Source organism: Triticum aestivum, chromosome 6A (genome assembly GCF_018294505.1).
Source record: "Triticum aestivum cultivar Chinese Spring chromosome 6A, IWGSC CS RefSeq v2.1, whole genome shotgun sequence".
Lineage (NCBI taxonomy): Eukaryota > Viridiplantae > Streptophyta > Magnoliopsida > Poales > Poaceae > Triticum > Triticum aestivum.
This window is the reverse complement of record NC_057809.1, coordinates 43,330,591-43,349,294: the sequence shown is the minus strand read 5'-3', so window position 1 is coordinate 43,349,294 and position 18,704 is coordinate 43,330,591. Positions and strand designations below refer to the sequence as shown.

At 45.9% G+C, this 18,704-nt stretch overlaps 1 protein-coding gene across 1 annotated transcript; it reads left to right on the top strand.

Annotated features, from left to right (window-relative positions):
* Positions 1-260: 260 nt before the first annotated feature.
* LOC123131918 (uncharacterized) lies at positions 261-9,330 on the top strand. Its single transcript, XM_044551643.1, has 3 exons — positions 261-1,442; positions 2,241-2,341; positions 9,055-9,330. The coding sequence occupies exons 1-2, from the start codon at positions 296-298 to the stop codon at positions 2,291-2,293; spliced, it is 1,200 nt and encodes a 399-aa protein (XP_044407578.1). The 5' UTR covers positions 261-295; the 3' UTR covers positions 2,294-2,341; positions 9,055-9,330.
* The last annotated feature ends 9,374 nt before the right edge of the window (positions 9,331-18,704 follow it).

The window sequence follows — 18,704 nt, the reverse complement described above, 5'->3', positions numbered from 1 at the left end:
TTACGAGTTGTCCTGTAGTTTATAGTCATTTATTTTGAAACGGAGGGAGTACATTTGAATCTGTGTATCCAGATTTTTTAAAAAATATTCTGCGTTTTTAGCCTTTAGGTACTGTAGTTTTAGAAACATTTTTTTGAGTAACACAGAAACATTTTTCTTTGAGAAACTTTTTTTTGGTAGGTACTGTTTGTGGGTAGTGGGCTCGCTCCCGAAAAGAAAAGGAGTTTTGGGCTTCAGCGTCACTCCACATCGTGGCCTGCTGCTGCTTCTCCACCACACACTTTCCCCATTCCCCATGAGCTGCGAGGAGATGAGCCGCCGCCGCCGCCGCCTTCCACCATCGCCGGCGGCCGCGCCGCCGCTGGAGGACGAGAACCTCCTCTCTGAGATCCTCCTCCGCCTGCCCCCAGATCCGTCCTCCCTCCCTCGCGCCTCCGTCGTCTCCAAGCGTTGGCGACGCCTCATCTCCGACCCCGGCTTCTCCCGCCGCTTCCGCCTCCACCACCGCCGCAACCCTCCTCTCCTCGGATCCTTCAGCCATTTATACTTCGTACCCACCATGGAGGCCCCCAATCGTGTCCCGGATGGCCACTTCTGCTTGCAGGTCGACGAAGACGAGGTCACCGACCACTTCATATGCCTCGGGTGCCGCCATGGCCTCGTGCTCATCTTCCATGTGAGGCGGCTCCAGGTCCTGGTGTGGGACCCCGTCACCGGCGAACTGCATCGCGTTGCCGCTCCCCCGGGATTCGATGCGAAGGAGAGGCCGATTAGCGGGGCGGTCCTTCGCGCTGCTGGAGACATCCAACACTTCCAGGTGGTATTGGTAACCACACAGACAGACGACCAACAGCATACACGAGCGATGGCCAAGGTTTACTCGTCGGGGAGTGGCAACTGGGGTGATATCTTCTCAACACTGCTTCCATCCCAGGCTTCTAGGCACGAAATTCCCACCATGATCGGTATAGAATTTCCTGCTGTCCTAGTTGGGCATTCCCTTTACTGGTTGCTTACTGACAGTCGGGATGGCATCCTCAAGTTTGATTTGGATAGGCAGAGCTTAAGTGTGATACATGTGCCAGTGAATATCTATGCTCATGGTAATTGGCAGTTCACGGTTATGCGGGCGGAGGGCGGTGGGCTTGGTGGCCTCTTTCTGTCAAAATTCACTGCCCAATTATGGAAGTGGAAGACCGGTTCTGATGGTGTTGCGTCATGGGTGCTGGGAAAAACCATTGAACTAGACAAGCTCCTTTCCATTAGTTCAAAGAAGAGAGAGCCTCCAATGATACTAGGGTTTGCTGAGGACAATAATGTGGTGTTCCTGTGGACAGATTTGGACGTGTTCATGATCCAGCTTCAGTCATTGCAGTTCAAGAACCTTGGCGAAACTAACATCTTGTCTCGCTATCATCCACTTGAAAGTGTGTATGCTGCAGGTAATAGCATGCATTTACAATGCGGGTATAACAAAATCAAGATGTATTTTGTTATTTGATTGATTAAATGCTATTTGCAGAGTTTCGTGCTAAGCTAACAATTTCAAGTAGTGACATAATGCCGCATCACTTGTTTCTTTTGCTGCTTGATGATCTCTGCAACATATAGCAGTGTTGTTCTGTAGTGTTTTCTTTGGTTGTTGATGTGATCTAAACATCTATAGTGGTAGCTAGCCAGTTTTGCTTCTATAGCAAGGTGACTCTACTGTATTGTAATTTCGAGTTCCCTTAGTTGAAGCTGGTGGCAGCTGGGTGACTCTTGAATCCATAATAACGATGACTGGGTTTATTTACCAGCCAGTTCCTTTTTATCACTTTTAGAAGAGTATAATGCTGCAAGTGGCAAGTTCTTTTGTGCCAGAGTTAATAAGTCGAGTTTAGTTAATCTTTTCTGACTAAATTTGTTAAAAAGGTGAATAGTCGGGATCACTTTTATTGCTAGAACTTATTAGTTTGAATATATTTTTATTATGCACAATATGGCATGGATCAGCTAATAGTCTGAGGATGCATATTCTTCATTAGTGACACTAGTGAGTATATACTCTTTTGAGAATATTCTCTCCATTTGATAGTAAATGGGCTTTTGTCTATCTACTCCTATGTTGTATTAAACCTGAATTGTTTTCCTGAAATTATATGTGTGAGTTTATCAAAATATCTCATCGATGCCCCCCCTCATATCTATTTGACTTTTCGTTGGAATGTTGTTGGTTCCCTGACTTAATATGCATGTAGGCATGGGCATTGGTGGTGGACGTGGTGGAGCTGAACTTCTGCCCAATACATAAGATGATTGGTCCGATAGATATGCTATCGTGATGCATTTGATTGAGCAGGTAATCTTATCTTCAAGTACTAACTGAATGAAACATATTCCTTTTTCGTTGTTACATGGATATATTTATGCTTTACTTTTACTGGTTGCTACATTGCATTTGATATTTTTATGGCTATGGATTTATCGAGAGTGAGTGCAACTTGTTTGTTGTTCCCTCTGCGCAATTAATTGATAACCAACAATACTTAGTATGATTAACTTCCCTTGTAGCAACTGCCATTACACATTTCTGTCCATTTGTGGATCTTTGTAATACCTAGTGTTTGCTTGTAGTTATTGTACAATTATACTAGTCTAGGCCTCTTAGGCAAGTTGGTTATATATTTTCTTAGCATATTTTGTTTTTCACTCTTAACTCACATGTGTAAGCAGATATTAGCTTCTCAACTTTTTTTAAGACACTCCCATATAGTTTTGGACCGTCGATTCTACATGATCCAAGAGTCCACATTCATCATGCCTCATAGGAGGTAATAGTTTATCCACTACCAAGGGAGTAGCAATAATGAAGTAGGCAGCATATTTCATATGCCATTAAAAACATGACCTATATAGCATAATACGATAATCTTCTCTCATGGAACAAGGCAGTAGTACTCTTTACTTGTTTCTAATAAATTCCAGTGTCTATAATTTATTTTTAGATATAAGCACTAAATATTTGAAGAGTTCTGACAACAACAACAACAACAACAAAGCCTTTAGTCCCAAGCAAGTTGGGGTAGGCTAGAGGTGAAACCCATAAGATCTCGCAACCAACTCATGGCTCTTGCACATGGATAGCAAGCTTCCACGCACCCCTGTCCATAGCTAGCTCTTTGTCGATACTCCAATCCTTCAGGTCTCTCTTAACGGACTCCTCCCATGTCAAAATCGGTCGACCCCGCCCTCTCTTGACATTCTCCGCACGCTTTAGCCGTCCGCTATGCACTGGAGCTTCTGGAGGCCTGCGCTGAATATGCCCAAACCATCTCAAACGATGTTGGACAAGCTTCTCCTCAATTGGTGCTACCCCAACTCTATCTCGTATATCATCATTCCGGACTCGATCCTTCCTCGTGTGGCCACACATCCATCTCAACATACGCATCTCCGCCACACCTAACTGTTGAACATGTCGCCTTTTAGTCGGCCAACACTCCGCGCCATACAACATTGCGGGTCGAACCGCCATCCTGTAGAACTTGCCTTTTAGCTTTTGTGGCACTCTCTTGTCACAGAGAATGCCAGAAGCTTGGCGCCACTTCATCCATCCGGCTTTGATTCGATGGTTCACATCTTCATCAATACCCCCATCCTCCTGCAACATTGACCCTAAATACCGAAAGGTGTCCTTCCGAGGTACCACCTGGCCATCAAGGCTAACCTCCTCCTCACAGCTAGTAGTACTGAAACCGCACATCATGTACTCGGTTTTAGTTCTACTAAGCCTAAACCCTTTCGATTCCAAGGTTTGTCTCCATAACTCTAACTTCCTATTTACCCCCGTCCGACTATCGTCAACTAGCACCACATCATCCGCAAAGAGCATACACCATGGGATATCTCCTTGTATACCCCTTGTGACCTCATCCATCACCAATGCAAAAAAGATAAGGGCTCAAAGCTGACCCCTGATGCAGTCCTATCTTAATCGGGAAGTCATCGGTGTCGACATCACTTGTTCGAACACTTGTCACAACATTATTGAAGAGTTCTGAACATTAAAAAAATTCTACAAGTCTGAAATTTTATTAATTAAGATATCCACATTATAGTTTTTGTCACCCTCAACTATTAATGGAATTTACATATGAGATAAATGCAATACCTTACACCATTTAAAGGTTTATAGTTATCTTTCTTGAATACGGTTGAAGATAAGCGCTCCCCCTAGGCCAGCCCCAACCAACCCAGTCGTCGGCAAACCCCCGCCGGTAGCCCTCCTCCTCAGCCCCTCCCCTCCCCCGACCATCCATGGCGTCCCCTCGCGGGAGCTCTGGCGACCTCGACCTCGGCTTCGCCGGTCGTGGCGCTGGCCGGACTTCGACGGCGAGTGGTCCGGCGGTCCTACAACAAGGTCGCCAGACCCCCCCCCCCCCCCACACAGCCCGACACTAGCAGCCCGTACCCCTCCGGCGACGTGCGGCCCCGCCGCGCCACCGTGGCCACTCGCAGCGAGGTCAACCGCGTCAATGGCGGCGGGGAAGTCGACGCAGACAGCTTCCAGATGCCCTGCCGCAAGAACTGCCGCCAGGGTGTGCGGCGCGCGGCCGCCACGGGTCCCCTCCAGCACCGCCGTCGCATCCCGTCTCCGGAGGCGGCCCTCGGCCTGTGCTTCCGCTGCCTTGAGCCCAGCCACCCCGTGCGGGAATGCACCAACAACGTCCGGTGCCACCGCTGTCTTTATCCTGGACACAGCTCGCGTGACTACACCAAGTACCACCGCGGCATGTTGCGCGCTCCCCCTGCCACCGCTGCCACCTTGGCCGCCGCAGCCCAGGCGGAGTCGCGCCGCCGTCCCTGCCCACAGGCCATGACCTTGTGCGCGTCATCCTTTCGCACTATGTGGAGATGGAAGAGGCTGAGATGGTGCTGCGACATGGAATGGTGGTTTCCATCAGCGGAGACAGACCGGTGATTGCCGCTCGAGATGTCAAGGATGTCATGTATTCCTCACTCTACCTCCACCCCAGAGACTTCACAATCCATGCATACCACCCGGAGGATTTCCTCGTCTTCACCACCCGAGCGCTCATGGACCGCCTCGCCGGCTATCACTTCATCAACGGGCCCAGCTTCACCCTCGCGCTCCGCCCCTGGAACAAGCTTGCCCGTGCCGATGTCGGCTCCCTCGACTACTCTATGCAGCTCGAGCTATGTGGCATCCTGACACAAGCTTGGTACTTTTCCATGGCTGGACACCTACTAGGCAGCAGCTGCTGGATCGAGCAGCTCCACCCGAGCACGCGCTCCTGCGCTGACCTCGCCACCCTCCGGGTGATTGCGTGCACTCGCGACCTTGCGAGCATTCACAGGCGGCCATCCTCGAGATCGTGGAATCCGTCCCTGCACGCATCTGCTCCATGCCACTGACCACCCGCACCCTCTAGTACCCTATGTCCATCATGCTCGCCACCGCCATTGCGGCTGAGCGGCCCGCCTGGCCACCAACGGTGACCACGGCCCGCGCGATGGTGCACCTGGTGGTAGGGATGCTGGGCATGGCGATGGGGGCAATCGTGGTCGCCTACATGGGCGCAATCGCCGCCGCACTACGAATGCTCCCGACGGCCGCGCGGATGGCATGACCATCTACTCCGAGGGCTGGTGTTTGTTCCACCATCGTGCCCACGCTGATGGTGTTGGCATCGATGCTAGCTGGCCCAACTCTTGTCTCCGTACGGTTGCAGCAGCTGCGCTGCCGACGAGACAAACCACCGGTCGCACGATGGACCCTTGGCCCACCGCTGGTGGCCCCCGTAGTTCCTGTCGCTTTTCTAAAAGGGGAAAGCGCGGCGGAAAGAGAAAGAGATTGGCAGAGGAGGCCCGATGTGCAAAAGTTGCATCTTCTGCGGCTGCTTCGCCTTCTTGTCCTGGTGTGCATGACCCGGCAACAGTTGGACCCGCCCATTGGCCGTGACCCTCCCCAGCCAGACGGAGGCTGTTAGCACCCACCTGCTCCCAAGGGCCTGCCAGCGACACGACCAAGCCAGGCGAGGATCGCCCTGGCATGCATGGAGATCGGGACAATGACCCGGTCAGCCAATCCCTTGCCAGTGAGGTCCCTGACTCCCAACCTTTGGTGGTAATGACCGATCTGTTGTTGGGGCATTCTGGTGCTTTGTCGCTGCCACTCGCTACTGGCGCTGCGCCCACAGCAGACCAGTCCACGGAGACCCTGCTGGCGCTGGAGCCCACCACGACGTGCCCAACAGCGCGTCCCTTGCAGCCAATTGAGCCTCCCTTGCCAGTGAGGTCCCCGACTCCCAACCTTTGGTGGTAATGACCGATCCGCTGTTGGGGCATTCTGGTGCTTTGTCACTGCCACTCGCTACTGGCGCTGCGCCCACAGCAGACCGGTCCACGGAGACCCTGTTGGCGTTGGAGCCCAGCACGAACCGCCCAACGGCGCGTCCCGTGCAGCCAGCTGAGCCTGCCAGGAGCTTCCAGAAGCACCCGCGCGCGGCGTGCCGCGCACGAAATCCACCCCGGACGTTGCTCCGGCCCAGCAAGCCACCAAGGCCCATCACGTTGCCCAGCTTGAAGCCCAGCAAGAAGCCCAACATGAGGCCCTGAACGACACTGCGGGATCTGCCTGCACCCCGAGCCCACCAACGCGCTTCGCGTTGCCCCCGAGCACCATGCGCCGCTCTCGACCGCGCTCGATCCCACCAACGGCGTGGACCCTAGGCGACTTCCTCGCCGCCACCACCAAGCAGATAGATGCCGCCCTGCCAATCCCTGGCGGGCGACAACGACGGTTCCCGCCCAACTTCACCCCTCGGCGTGGGAGATTGGCCACGTCTACCACTGGCAAGACGGCCGCCCCGTCGACGGCCGAGAGGCGCGCCCAGATCCACATTCTGCGTACCCTTGGCATCGTGAGGTTGACTAGAAGATCACGGCGGCGGAGATGCAGGCGTATGAAGGTCTCTTCACAGTGACCATTCCCTTGTCCGTCCTTTCGGCATTGCTGCGCTAGTTGATCGCGAGCTCCCCGCGAATCCCACCATCGCGACGACACCACGGTGGTCGCAGGCAGACCCATCGAGGCATGGTTGCGTCACGCGCCAGGACATCGACCTCTTTCCAATGGATCACAACCCCAAAAGCCTCATTTGGAACGTGCGCGGACTCAACGCGCGCGCTTGCCGCACCGCCATCCGATCACTAGTTGTAATTGCAAATGCGTATGTTGTCTGCCTCCAAGAAACAAAGATGGCCTTGATCTACTCGTCGATTGTCTTGGAGACCCTTGGCTCGAAATTCAGGGGAATTATTAAACATCGCATTAACAACTCCTCCACTATCAGCGCGTTACTAGAAAAATAGATGCACTATCAGATGGGTCTGCTTTGGAGATGAAAACTTAAAATTCTTTCATGCGGTGGCCTAGAATGCCCCTCATTCCATCTCTTACTGATTGACGGGGTTCATCAATCAATGATTGTGAAGCCAAAGCTGGTATCATCTGGAGAACATATAATAGCAGAGCACCTATCTCGGCCATTCCCATGCGTCCTTTGATCTGATTGAGCTTCTTCAACAGATCTTGGCTATGGAAAAGGATTTTTACAACCTATGATGATTTTCAAGATTCCGCCATCCTTCAAACCAAGCCAAAAGATACTACACTTGGACCTTTAGGCTTCGCTCGGTTGGTTCATTCCCGCAGGGAACCAACTCAAGAATCGGGTTGATCCCCTAGTGTCACCCAAGCGCCACCTGTTCCTTAACCGCCAATCCCCACCAACCTCTGCATCTTAAACTCTGTTCTGTTGCTACACAAGGAATCAAATAGGTACATACAGCATAAGCAAATAGATACATGTGAAGATTCTCAAGCCCAAGCTAGAGACCAGCCATGGACTACAATAAATGTAATCACAGCTCTACAGCTACGAGTTGCAGGACCAAAAGAAAATTACATTTGTACTTTTTCAAGATCACAACTACTGGAAATACAATATTATCACAACTATAAAAAATTTGAATGCATTTATCCTTTTCTCCACTTGACTTTGGGAAATTTCCGCCTCTTATAATGAAGTGGAAAACAGATCCTCGAGGCACGTAATGCTTGCAAAGCCATGGAAATGTTCAAGTGGAGAAAAGTCAGCCTAGTACCTAGTAAGGCAAGTCAGGAATAGAACAGATTTATGACTCACAACCACTAACCATGATGGTGATGAATCGGCAAAAACATTCATCAGGACCCCTTATCTGCTAGATGAAAATTTTTTTGCTTGCTACTTGCTGGAGTAGCAATTGTGGAAATGATGAATCAGCAAAGGTCACAACTGATACAAGCTTAAACACACCATTCAAGGGACACTGGGTGAGAACAAACTCACAGAAAAAAAGAGTACTGCACGAAAAATCACTAGCTCAAGGTCCTAAAGCGAATCATTATATTTGTTCATCATGATACCATCCACGCACAATCATGATACTATCATTAATGCAGAATCTCTCTTCTTTTGTTTACATCTGCTTACATTGGTTGCTTGTCTGGCTTCTCTTTCCGTTTCTTTTCTGACTTCTTTTGGTCACTCAGGGAGTACTTGCCACTCTCCTAATTGAAGTAGAAAGTTGTGAACTGAACGAACCTTAGAAAATAACATGGTCAGTTGTAGGATGGCCAGCCTAGGGGTGAAATCATGAAGTTGCATGACAGGACTGCCTACCATCATAGCAGTTCATGAATTGGTGAAAAACAGTACACCAAAAACTGTACAATAATATTAACGGATGGAGTACTAATAAGTTAGATAATGCATTATCCGTTGTTTGAGGCTTGTACTGCATGAATTTCATTAATTTTGATTTGCGACTGACTATCTAACTCGCACGTTTATAAAAGTAATACCTATAAGCTACAAACCAGATGCATCTGTTTTATTCTCCATGAGCGCTCATATGTCCATGACATTAAAGAATATTACACTTAATTTTTTCCCTAATGAATAGTACAAATTTGTTTGACTGATGACATTGATTGCTCTGCAGGTATCTAGAGTTGTGTTCTGGTGGCTGAGATGGTGAGATGGCTACTTCGGTTCCATTTCTTCGTACACTCAACCTGGAAATTGACCCTCTATCTAGCATGCACCGGTGAACTGCGAAGTTGACTAAGTTGGAATAAATCACATGATTTGCTATCTTCATTCTATTATCCAATTTCTGTTCACAACTTGTCAACCGGCATGAAGGTGTTCGATGAATCAGTACGTTGTGGTTCATCTCCTTTATTGTCGCACGTTAATGCAAGCCCGTTTGTCGGTTGATCTTGCTAGTTGATCTGTTTAATGATAAGCTAGCTAGTTTGCTTTTGAAAGACGGTCTAGGAGCATCTTAGGCCATCCCCAACGCCAGGCGCTAGGTGAGGCCACTAGGATATATTTCCACGTAGATCGGCAGTTAGTCGATCAATTCCCGGCGTGGCATAAACACTAACTGTAGCGGGTGCTTCGCTTTTTTCACCTGCCGCACCAGCTATGAAAAGAGTCGTTGCCTTTATTCTGTTCTCTACTTCGTGTCTGGAATTAGCGCTTAGAAGGGGTTTTAATTTTTGATCTTATTTTTTTATCAGCCAACGGCTAGATCAGGTATCTTGCGTTGCAGGCGCTCTTAGAAGGGGTGCAAACATCTTTTTTTTTTCTTTCAAAACTAGTTAATTGCTCATGGGTTGCAATAGATAAATACATATTCTAGTGGTCCAATATTAATGGCAGCTAACATATACCTTTACGATTATCATATTTTCTCCTTGATTAAACCACACTTCTTTTTCTTCTTCTTCGATTCACTATTTTCGTGGGTTGATAATGCTCATATTTGACTTCTGTCATTGCCATCCAGCTTATTCACGTATCTGAATTATCTTATGGTATTTTTTGCCACCACAAGCACGAAGGGAAATAATTTCATAGAAATTGTTGTGGCCCAGTCGCTCTCATCAACTTAGCTGTCTCGTCCTTCTCACTGCGACCTTGGCCCGCCAGATCCGCCACCTTGTGCTGCAACAACATCATCTACTGTTGTTGGCTCCCTCGGTGGCACCACGGGGTTGTGACAATCTGCCCAAAGGTAATGTTGACTGCCTTAGCCGAGATATAAGATCGTAAAGAACCTAGGGTTAGATAATAGTTGCCCTTAAGAAACCGCAAAGCACAGATCCTTAAAGAAGATTCAAATACCATGGTGATGATCCTCGACACAGGAAGTCATTATCATCTAGGTTGGCATTAACATACTGCTCATCCAAGTCCTCGCAGAGCTGCATGTGTAGAGTGATTGATTTAGAAAATGAACTTTACATAGTTTGAAAACCTTGGTAACATCCATACGAGATTCTCTCAAAACATTATGAAAAGCTATGTTGGTCACAGTGGAGTCAGAAGATGTGGCGGCATTGTCCATGCGGTGATAGATTGCACTTATTTCCTTTGCAGAATTGTAGTTTTGTCTGCCCGCTTTTCCCTAAAGCTTTTGCCCCGTTTATTTAGAAGAAAAGAACTATTTTTGAGACACGAATGAATGGGGCCGCCACCATTGAATCTTGTATTATTTGTTGGTTTTGTGTACATTTTGAGGGGAGCGGTAACTTTGTACACTTTTTACGTGTATTCCGTACAGTAGTTCTTTTATCGATTCCGTACAGTAGTTGATACATTTGAATCTGCATAGCTTTAGAGAATAATAAGAAGAAAAATCTGGATGTCCTGTTTATGTGCTGTGGGCTTCCTTTTACTCTAGTTTTCGTGGGCTCTCCCGAAAAGAAGGGAGGCGTTTTGGGCTTCAATCTCACTGCCAGCGTGACACCACTTTGGTTGGTACACTACTTCACAAGAAAAATCCTACACATCGTGGCTGAGGAATTGATTCAGAACGCTATTATTGCCTCGGATTCCAAGCAGGTGATCAATGACATTGAAATAGCTAATCAAGGAGGTTATGGGGCTACTTCAAATATAGCTGTTTTCACCTTTTCTGAAATTAACTGATTTTATGCATTTCATCTATTTCAGATATAGCTGCTTTCACTCATCGGAAGAAAGTGATGTCACCCATTTAAGAAAAATAATTTCACTCGGTTGAGAAAACATATCTCACTCAGTTGAGAGAACATATTTTCACACATTCGAAAACACAGATTTTAGTCGTTTCAAAATACTAGTTTCACTAATTTTAGAAAGTTGATTTCAATCATTAAAAAACTATTTTCTTTATGTTCAAAAACCAATTTCACTCATCTGAAGAAACATATTTCACTCAATGAAGAAAATGATTTGACTCAGTTGTGAAAACATATTTCTCTCAGTTGAGAAAACATATTTCAAAAGAAATATTGGAACATATTTCACTCAGCAGAAATATCAGTTTCACACATTGAAAAAGTCGTTTCACACGAAAAAGACACATTTCACTTTTTTCAAATAACTCATTTCACTCATTTCAGAAAACACATTACAGTCGCTCAATTGAAATACTATATTTCACTTGTTTCGAAAAACTGATTACACTCACTACAAAAGATAGATTTCATTAGTTTCAGAAAAACACATCACAGTTACTCCATTTGAAGAAATAGTTTCATAAGCTGGAATATGAAACTCACAAAGAAAACTATATTTAGAAAAGTGGTTTCAATCGTTTCAATATAAAACTGATTTCATCCATTTCAAAAGAACTGACTTCGCTGATTTCGTTATACTTATTTCATTCGTTACCAAAATGTTTTGAAATAATCAGTTTGACATGTTTGAACAAACTAGTTTCGGAAAACTGATTTCACTTATTTCAAAAAATATTTTCACTAGTTTCAAAATCGATTCCAATTATTTCGAATAAGTAAATTTGAAATGAGTGAAATTTAATTTTTGATATGATTGAAATAGAAAAACTTAAACTAGTTTAAATATATTCAAAATTCGTCTTGTTCTACAGATCACATGTTCAGGAATTTGAATATATAAAATATTTCAATTATAGAAAACTAGTGTGAGAGATATTGTACATCTAAAATTTTAAACAAAGATAAAATGGATGGATTTGTGTGTGAGAGAGAGGAGAGATAGAGAGATTCTGCATGCATGCATGCGTACGGATCCTGTTAAAAGGTACTGCATCATTCTGACATTGATTAGACTTAAATCAGAAATACAAGAGATATTTTGCAATGAATACTTTCATATACACATACACATGGTCCCACAACTTTAGATGTGGCAGCAACTCATTGGTGGGAAGATCACCGGTAGCTCCCGGCTCCGGTAAAAACACTTTGCAAGCCGCCTCCTCCCACGCTCACGCTCGCCGGCGGCGGCCCCAACCTCCTCTCTGAGATCCTCCTCCGCCTCCCTCTGGAGCCGTCCTCCCTCCCCCGCGCCTCCGTCGTCTCCAAGCGCTGGCGCCGCCTCATATCTGACCCGGGCTTCTCCCGCCGCTTCCGCCTCCACCACCGTCACAAGCCTCCTCTCCTTGGGTTCTTTGAGGAATTATGTTTTAAATCTACAATGGATCGTCCCAATCATATTCCGGATGGCTGCTTCTGCTTGCAAGTTGACAACCACTTCTTACTCGGATGCCACCATGGCCTTGTACTCATCTTCTAGTTGAGGCCGCTCCAGGTCCTGGTGTGGGACCAGGGACGGAGCTGCTTGGTAAGCATTGGGGTCAATTGACCCCAATGAAATTAGGCAATCCTTCATTAGTTTAGTATTAGTGACTATTCATTTATGAAAGATGACCCCATTGTTATAGACATGACCCCAGCAGATCTTTTTTCTAGCTTCGTCCCTGTGTGGGACCATATCACTGGCGAACTGCACCACATTGCCGCTCCCCCGGGATTCGATCCGATGGAGACCCCGACTAAGAGCATCTCCAACAGACGCCCCAAACGACGCGCGCGCGCGGTAAACTCAGCTTTTAGCGCGCGCGGGGCGGTTTGCCGCGCTCCAGCGGCCGCCGAAACCGTTTGCGCGCGCGCGCGAAAAGGCGCCAGCTCGCGCGCAAGATTTGGCGCGCCGCTTCGCGCGGACCTATAAAGCCGCGCGCCGCTTCGCCACGCGCTTCTCCACACTTCCTCTTCCCCTCTTCCTCTCCCTCTTTGCCACGCGCCGCTCCAGCGCCCCGCCACCGACGCGCCGCTATGCCGCCGCGCCGCCGAGGAGCGTCCGACTACCGCGGCATCCGCCTGCGCCCCAACGGCTGCTACACCGTGGAGATACGCTCCGGCGAACTCCGGCTCGGCCTCGGCACGTACGGGACGGCGCGCGAGGCCGCCCGCGCGTACGACACAGCGGCGTGGCGCCTAGTCTGGCCGCGCGGCCAGATGAACTTTCAAGATGTGTACACGCTCCAGCAAGCGCTCAACCTCGCCCCTCTGCCTCGTCTGAACACGGCGGAAGACCGTGCGGAGCACGCCGAGCGGCAACGCCGCCTCCTCATCGCCCAGGAGGACGAGCGGGTCATGGCGGAGTGGCGCCAGCGCCACCCGGAGGACGTTGCCTACGAGCAGGCCTACTGGGCAAGGCGCCGCGAGGAGGACACACGAAGGCGCCGCGAGACGCGGTTGGAAAGGCGTCAGCGGAAGGCGTTGGCGAATGCGCAGTCCGACATCGTTGCAGCAGGTAGGCAGTCGTTCTTCACGCCGAACGATGATCGGTGGCTGGACATCTGGCTAGACACCTCGGATGACACCGCCGAGGATGATAATGGTGATGATGATAGCGACTTAGAGTAGTTTCTATCTAGTTGCGCCGTAGTTTATCTATACTTCCGAACTATCTATCTAGTTGCACCGATGAATACCTTTGTATCGTTTTATCTAGTTTTTATTTTATCTATGCGTTCAAAAATTAAAAAAAATATTGTGTGCGCGCTGCTGGAGCGGCGCACGCGCGCTGCATTTTAGCGCGGCTGCTGGAGTGGGCGCAGCGCGCCGCGTCAAACTAGGCGATGGGCGCGCGCTAAAGCTGTTTTTTACGCGCGCCGCGTTGGGCGCCTGTTGGAGATGCTCTAACGGGGCGGTGCTTCGTGCTACCAGAGACATCCAACACTTCCAGGTGGTCTTGGTATGCACAGAGACAAACAACCAACAACATACACGAGCGATCGCCCGTGTTTACCCGTCAGAGACTGGCGGGTGGGGCGATCTAATCTCAACACTGATTCCGCCTAAGGCATCTCCGGGTTCAGATCGACCTCCCTGCATTGTTTTCACGGGACCTCCTGGTGTCCAAGTGGGACATTCCCTTTACTGGTTGCTTTTTGAAAGTCTGGCTGGCATCCTCGAGTTTGATTTGGATAGACAGAGCTTAAGTGTGATACATGTGCCAGTGGACATCGACAATTACCACCTCACAGTTATGCGGGCGGAGGGTGGAGGCCTTGGTTTCATTTATCTTTCAGGCTTGAGCGCCCAATTATGGAGGAGAAAAATCAATTGTGATGGTGTTGCTTCATGGGTGCCGGGAAAATCTATTGAACTGGACAAGTTACTTTCCATGAATTCAAAGGATATAGGGTATCCGATGATACAAGGGTTTGCTGAGGAGAATAATGTGGTCTTCCTGTTGACAGATATGGGTCTATTCACGATCCAGCTTGAGTCATTGCAGTTCAAGAAACTTTGTGAAATTGACTACTTGTCTTGCTATTATCCACTCGAAAGTGTCTTTGCTGCAGGTAATAGCATGCCTTTACACTATGGGTATAATAAAGCACATATATCTTTTGTTAATTGGTTGTTTCAATGCTGTTTAAATCATTTTGTATGAAGCTAAAAAGATTAAGTAGTTCATATCACCTGTTTCTTTTAGTGTTGGTTGATATCTTCAACATAGAGCAAAGTTGTTCTATAGTGTGTTCTTTTCTGATGTTTTTGTGGTGGCGTTCTGTGTAATTAACTAATTATGCTGTTCGAGTGAGAGGTGGCAAACTCTATCCGGCACAAAGATTGGAATGTGAGGAAGATTGACATTTATTTGTATAATAATTCAATAAAAAATATTTTTGCATGCCTATTGACATATTCAAGAATTGTATAATAGCAGTATTAGTGCATTAGTACATAGTTATGTTGTTTGCCAAGATGAGACCACAGTGGTTGGAAAATGAAGTCAACTACATGCAGAAAAACTAGCTTGAACCAAATGGAATGTCAAATATGTAGCTCAGTTGGCACATTCCGAAGCTTAAAGCTAGTTTTATTTTTTTAATCAATAATGATTTGGTTCGATATTTACCAAATAGTCTTTTATTTTCATCACTTTCAGAAGGGTCCTGCCACAAGTGGTGAGTTCATTTGTGCTAGAGTAAAAAATAAATGGACTTTATTTAACGTTTCTGGCTAAATTTATTTAAAATATGAAAAGCCACGATCACTTTTTTGCTAGAATTTGTTAGTATTGGATATATTATATTTTATCTGATATATGGAATGGATTGAGCTTAGGAATAATTTTAGATAACTATTGTTTTGATAATACTCTCTTTATTTAATACTAGCAGATTGTTTTTTGTTTAATCTACTCCTGATGTTGTATCAGATCCCCTCGAATCTATTTGACTTTTGACTATTTGTTGGGATGTCTCTGGTTCCTTGACTTTGCTTGTAGGCATGGCGGTTGGTCGAGGAAATGATGGAGCTGGTCATATGGATGTGCTATAGTGATGTATTGATTGAGCAGGTAAGCCCATCTTTTCTGTTCTATTTTTACTAGCTGCCACGTCACACTTGATATGTGGCTATGGATATGTAGAGTGCTTGAATACTTTCTTAGCATATGTCTGTTTTTCACTTTAACTCACATGTATATTCAGACATTAGCGGCCTATAGAGTTTTTTTAAGGCACTCCCAGATAGTTATGGACCATTGATTCTACACGATCCGAGAGTCCACATTCATGTTGCCTTGTAGGAGGTGGTAGTTCATCCATTACCATTAATTAATGGTAATGGATAAGGATATAGACAATACCATGGTATATTTCGTTAAAAGCATGACCTATCTAATAAATAGGAAACTGTTCTTGTGAAGGAAGTAGACGATAGCAATCTTGTTATATCAAATGAATTTGATTATCTCCATAATTTATTTTCAGAAATACTCATTTAAATTTGAGATTTATAACATACTAAAAAGGAAGTCCTAGTACATTCTGACTTTCTGAGTACCTTATGCTACATGAAGGTTTTATGTTTTCATGTTTCGCAAAACAATAATTAAATTCGAACTAGTAGTACGCAGGGGTTTTCACCTTGGCTGCCTGGTCCACAGTCTTCCCTAAGAACATTGTTCAACCTCTTTTAAGGTTCACCTCAGATACGTACATTATGTTCTGCCCATTCAGAACAAAGTCTCTAAAGCAAATCTTCCGCTTTGAGAACTTTTGGTTGAGCGCCCAGGCTTCATAGAGGCGTTTCAACAAGCTTGAGGCTCCCTTGGCAAAGCTGAGACGTCAGCGGCACATCTCATCTAAACTCAAAAACACTAGAAGAGCCTTTAAAACCAGGAGCAGAAATGTTTCCCACATCTTATTGATGGTTGCAAATTGGAACTTGGTTTGTCAAGCTTCCAGATGGAACTTAAGAAAAAGGCCTATATCTGTTGCAGAAAGGAACTTGAGGGGAATCATTAAACATCATATTGACACTCCCATTTCCAACACGTTACTAGAAAAATAGATTCCTGTCAAACGGGTCTGCCTCGAAGGTGAAAACTCGAAATTCTTTCATGTGGTGGGACAATAATGCCCCTCATTTGATCTCTTGCCGACTAACGGGGTTCATCAATCAATGATTGTGAAACCAAAGCAGCAATAATCTGGAGAATATCCAAAGCAGAGTGCCTATCTTTGATCTTTGTGAGCTTCTTCAACATGTTAAGGATCTTGGTTACCTCTCGAGCCCCTTCTCTAGATAGTCGATTGATAATGTAGTCAAGCTTCCCTGGACTGTTCCCTAGATGGCTTTAGTGGGTTGTTCATTGAGAGATGCTAGTTAATTATTAAAAAGGATTTTATAACCTTCATAATGATTTTCAGGATTCTGCCATTCTTCAAACCACGCCAAGAGATATCACACTTGACCTTTAGGCTTCGTTCTGTTAATAGAGATTTGTTCCCCACATTGAAACCACCCCAAAAAAACCTCACCGGCCCCTTCCCCACCAACCCCTGCAACTTAAACTTTGTTTGGTTACCACACAGGGAATCAAATAGATACATGCAAAATACAAACAAATAGATACATGTGAAGACTATTAGGCCGGCCCCAAGCTAGAGACCAGCCATGGAGTTCAATTAAATGTAATCACAGCTACAAACTGCAAGACCAAAAGAAAATTATATTTGTATCTTTCAACACCACAGCTACTAGATATACAACATTATCACAATTCTAAAACATTTGAATGTATTTCTTCCTTTCTCCACTTGACTTTGGGTGTTTTTGGCCTCTTATAATGAAGTGGAAAACAGATCCTCAAGCCACGTAATGCTTACAAAACCATGGAAATATTCACAAGTTAGCCTAGTACCTAGTAAGACAAGTCAGGAATAGAACAGATTTATGACTCACAACCACTAACCATGACGGCGATGAATCGGTAATGACATTCATCAGGACCCCAATGAAAGTGATGAATCAGCAAAGGTCACAACTAATACAAGCTTTTAACAAACCATTCAAGGGACACTGGGTAAGAACAAACTCAAAAAAAAAGCACTCCAAGAAAAATCGCTAGTTCAAAGTACTAAAATGAATCATTATATTCTTCACGTACTATTGTTTTTGATGCTGCGCAAGGTAAAGTAGACATGTATCTTGGAGGCAATGGAGATTGAAGTACTCCTTCCGCAAAGAAATATAAGAGCGTTTGGATCACTAAAGTAGTGATCTAAACACTCTTATATTTCTTTACAGAGGGAGTATTAATTAATAGGATGATGTATGATCTGTTGCTTGAGGCTTGTACTGCATGCATTTTATTAATTTTGATCTGCTACCAACTATCTGACTCATACATTTGTAAAAAAGTATACCTATTAGCTACAAACCAGATGCATCTGTTTTATTCTCCATGAGCCTTCATATATACCTATTAAATGATTTGATAAGCTTGGCGGTTCAGCATTTCCCTCTAACGGAGCTACTTGATTCGGATAATTTGAATCACTGGTCCTTTAGCTTCTGCTGAGATCAGATGTTGCCAAAACTTAAGAATATGTCAACAATAGAAGTTGAAGGTGTGCCACTAAAAATTAATGGGCCTATTAGTTTTGTCGAATAGCTGAGGTTGATCAACTTCTGAGCTTTTGGTCCAGTTTCCACAATGATGAAGCTAATGTTAACTGTTTGAGCGATGCAAAAACAGTGTGATATAGCTAGTTTTTCTTCTGAAAGAATAGTACACATTTGTGTGACCGATGACATTCATTGCACTGCAGGTTTCTAGAGTTACATTCTGGTGGCTGAGATGTGGAATGGCTTCTTGGGTTCCATTTTCATATACTCGACGTGGCCGGAAATTGAGCCTCTATTTAGCATGCACGATGGTGGACTGTGAAGTGGACTATGTTGGAATTAATCGCATAATTTGCTATCTAGTTTGTGTACACAACTTGTCAGCCGCTGTGAAGGCGTTCAA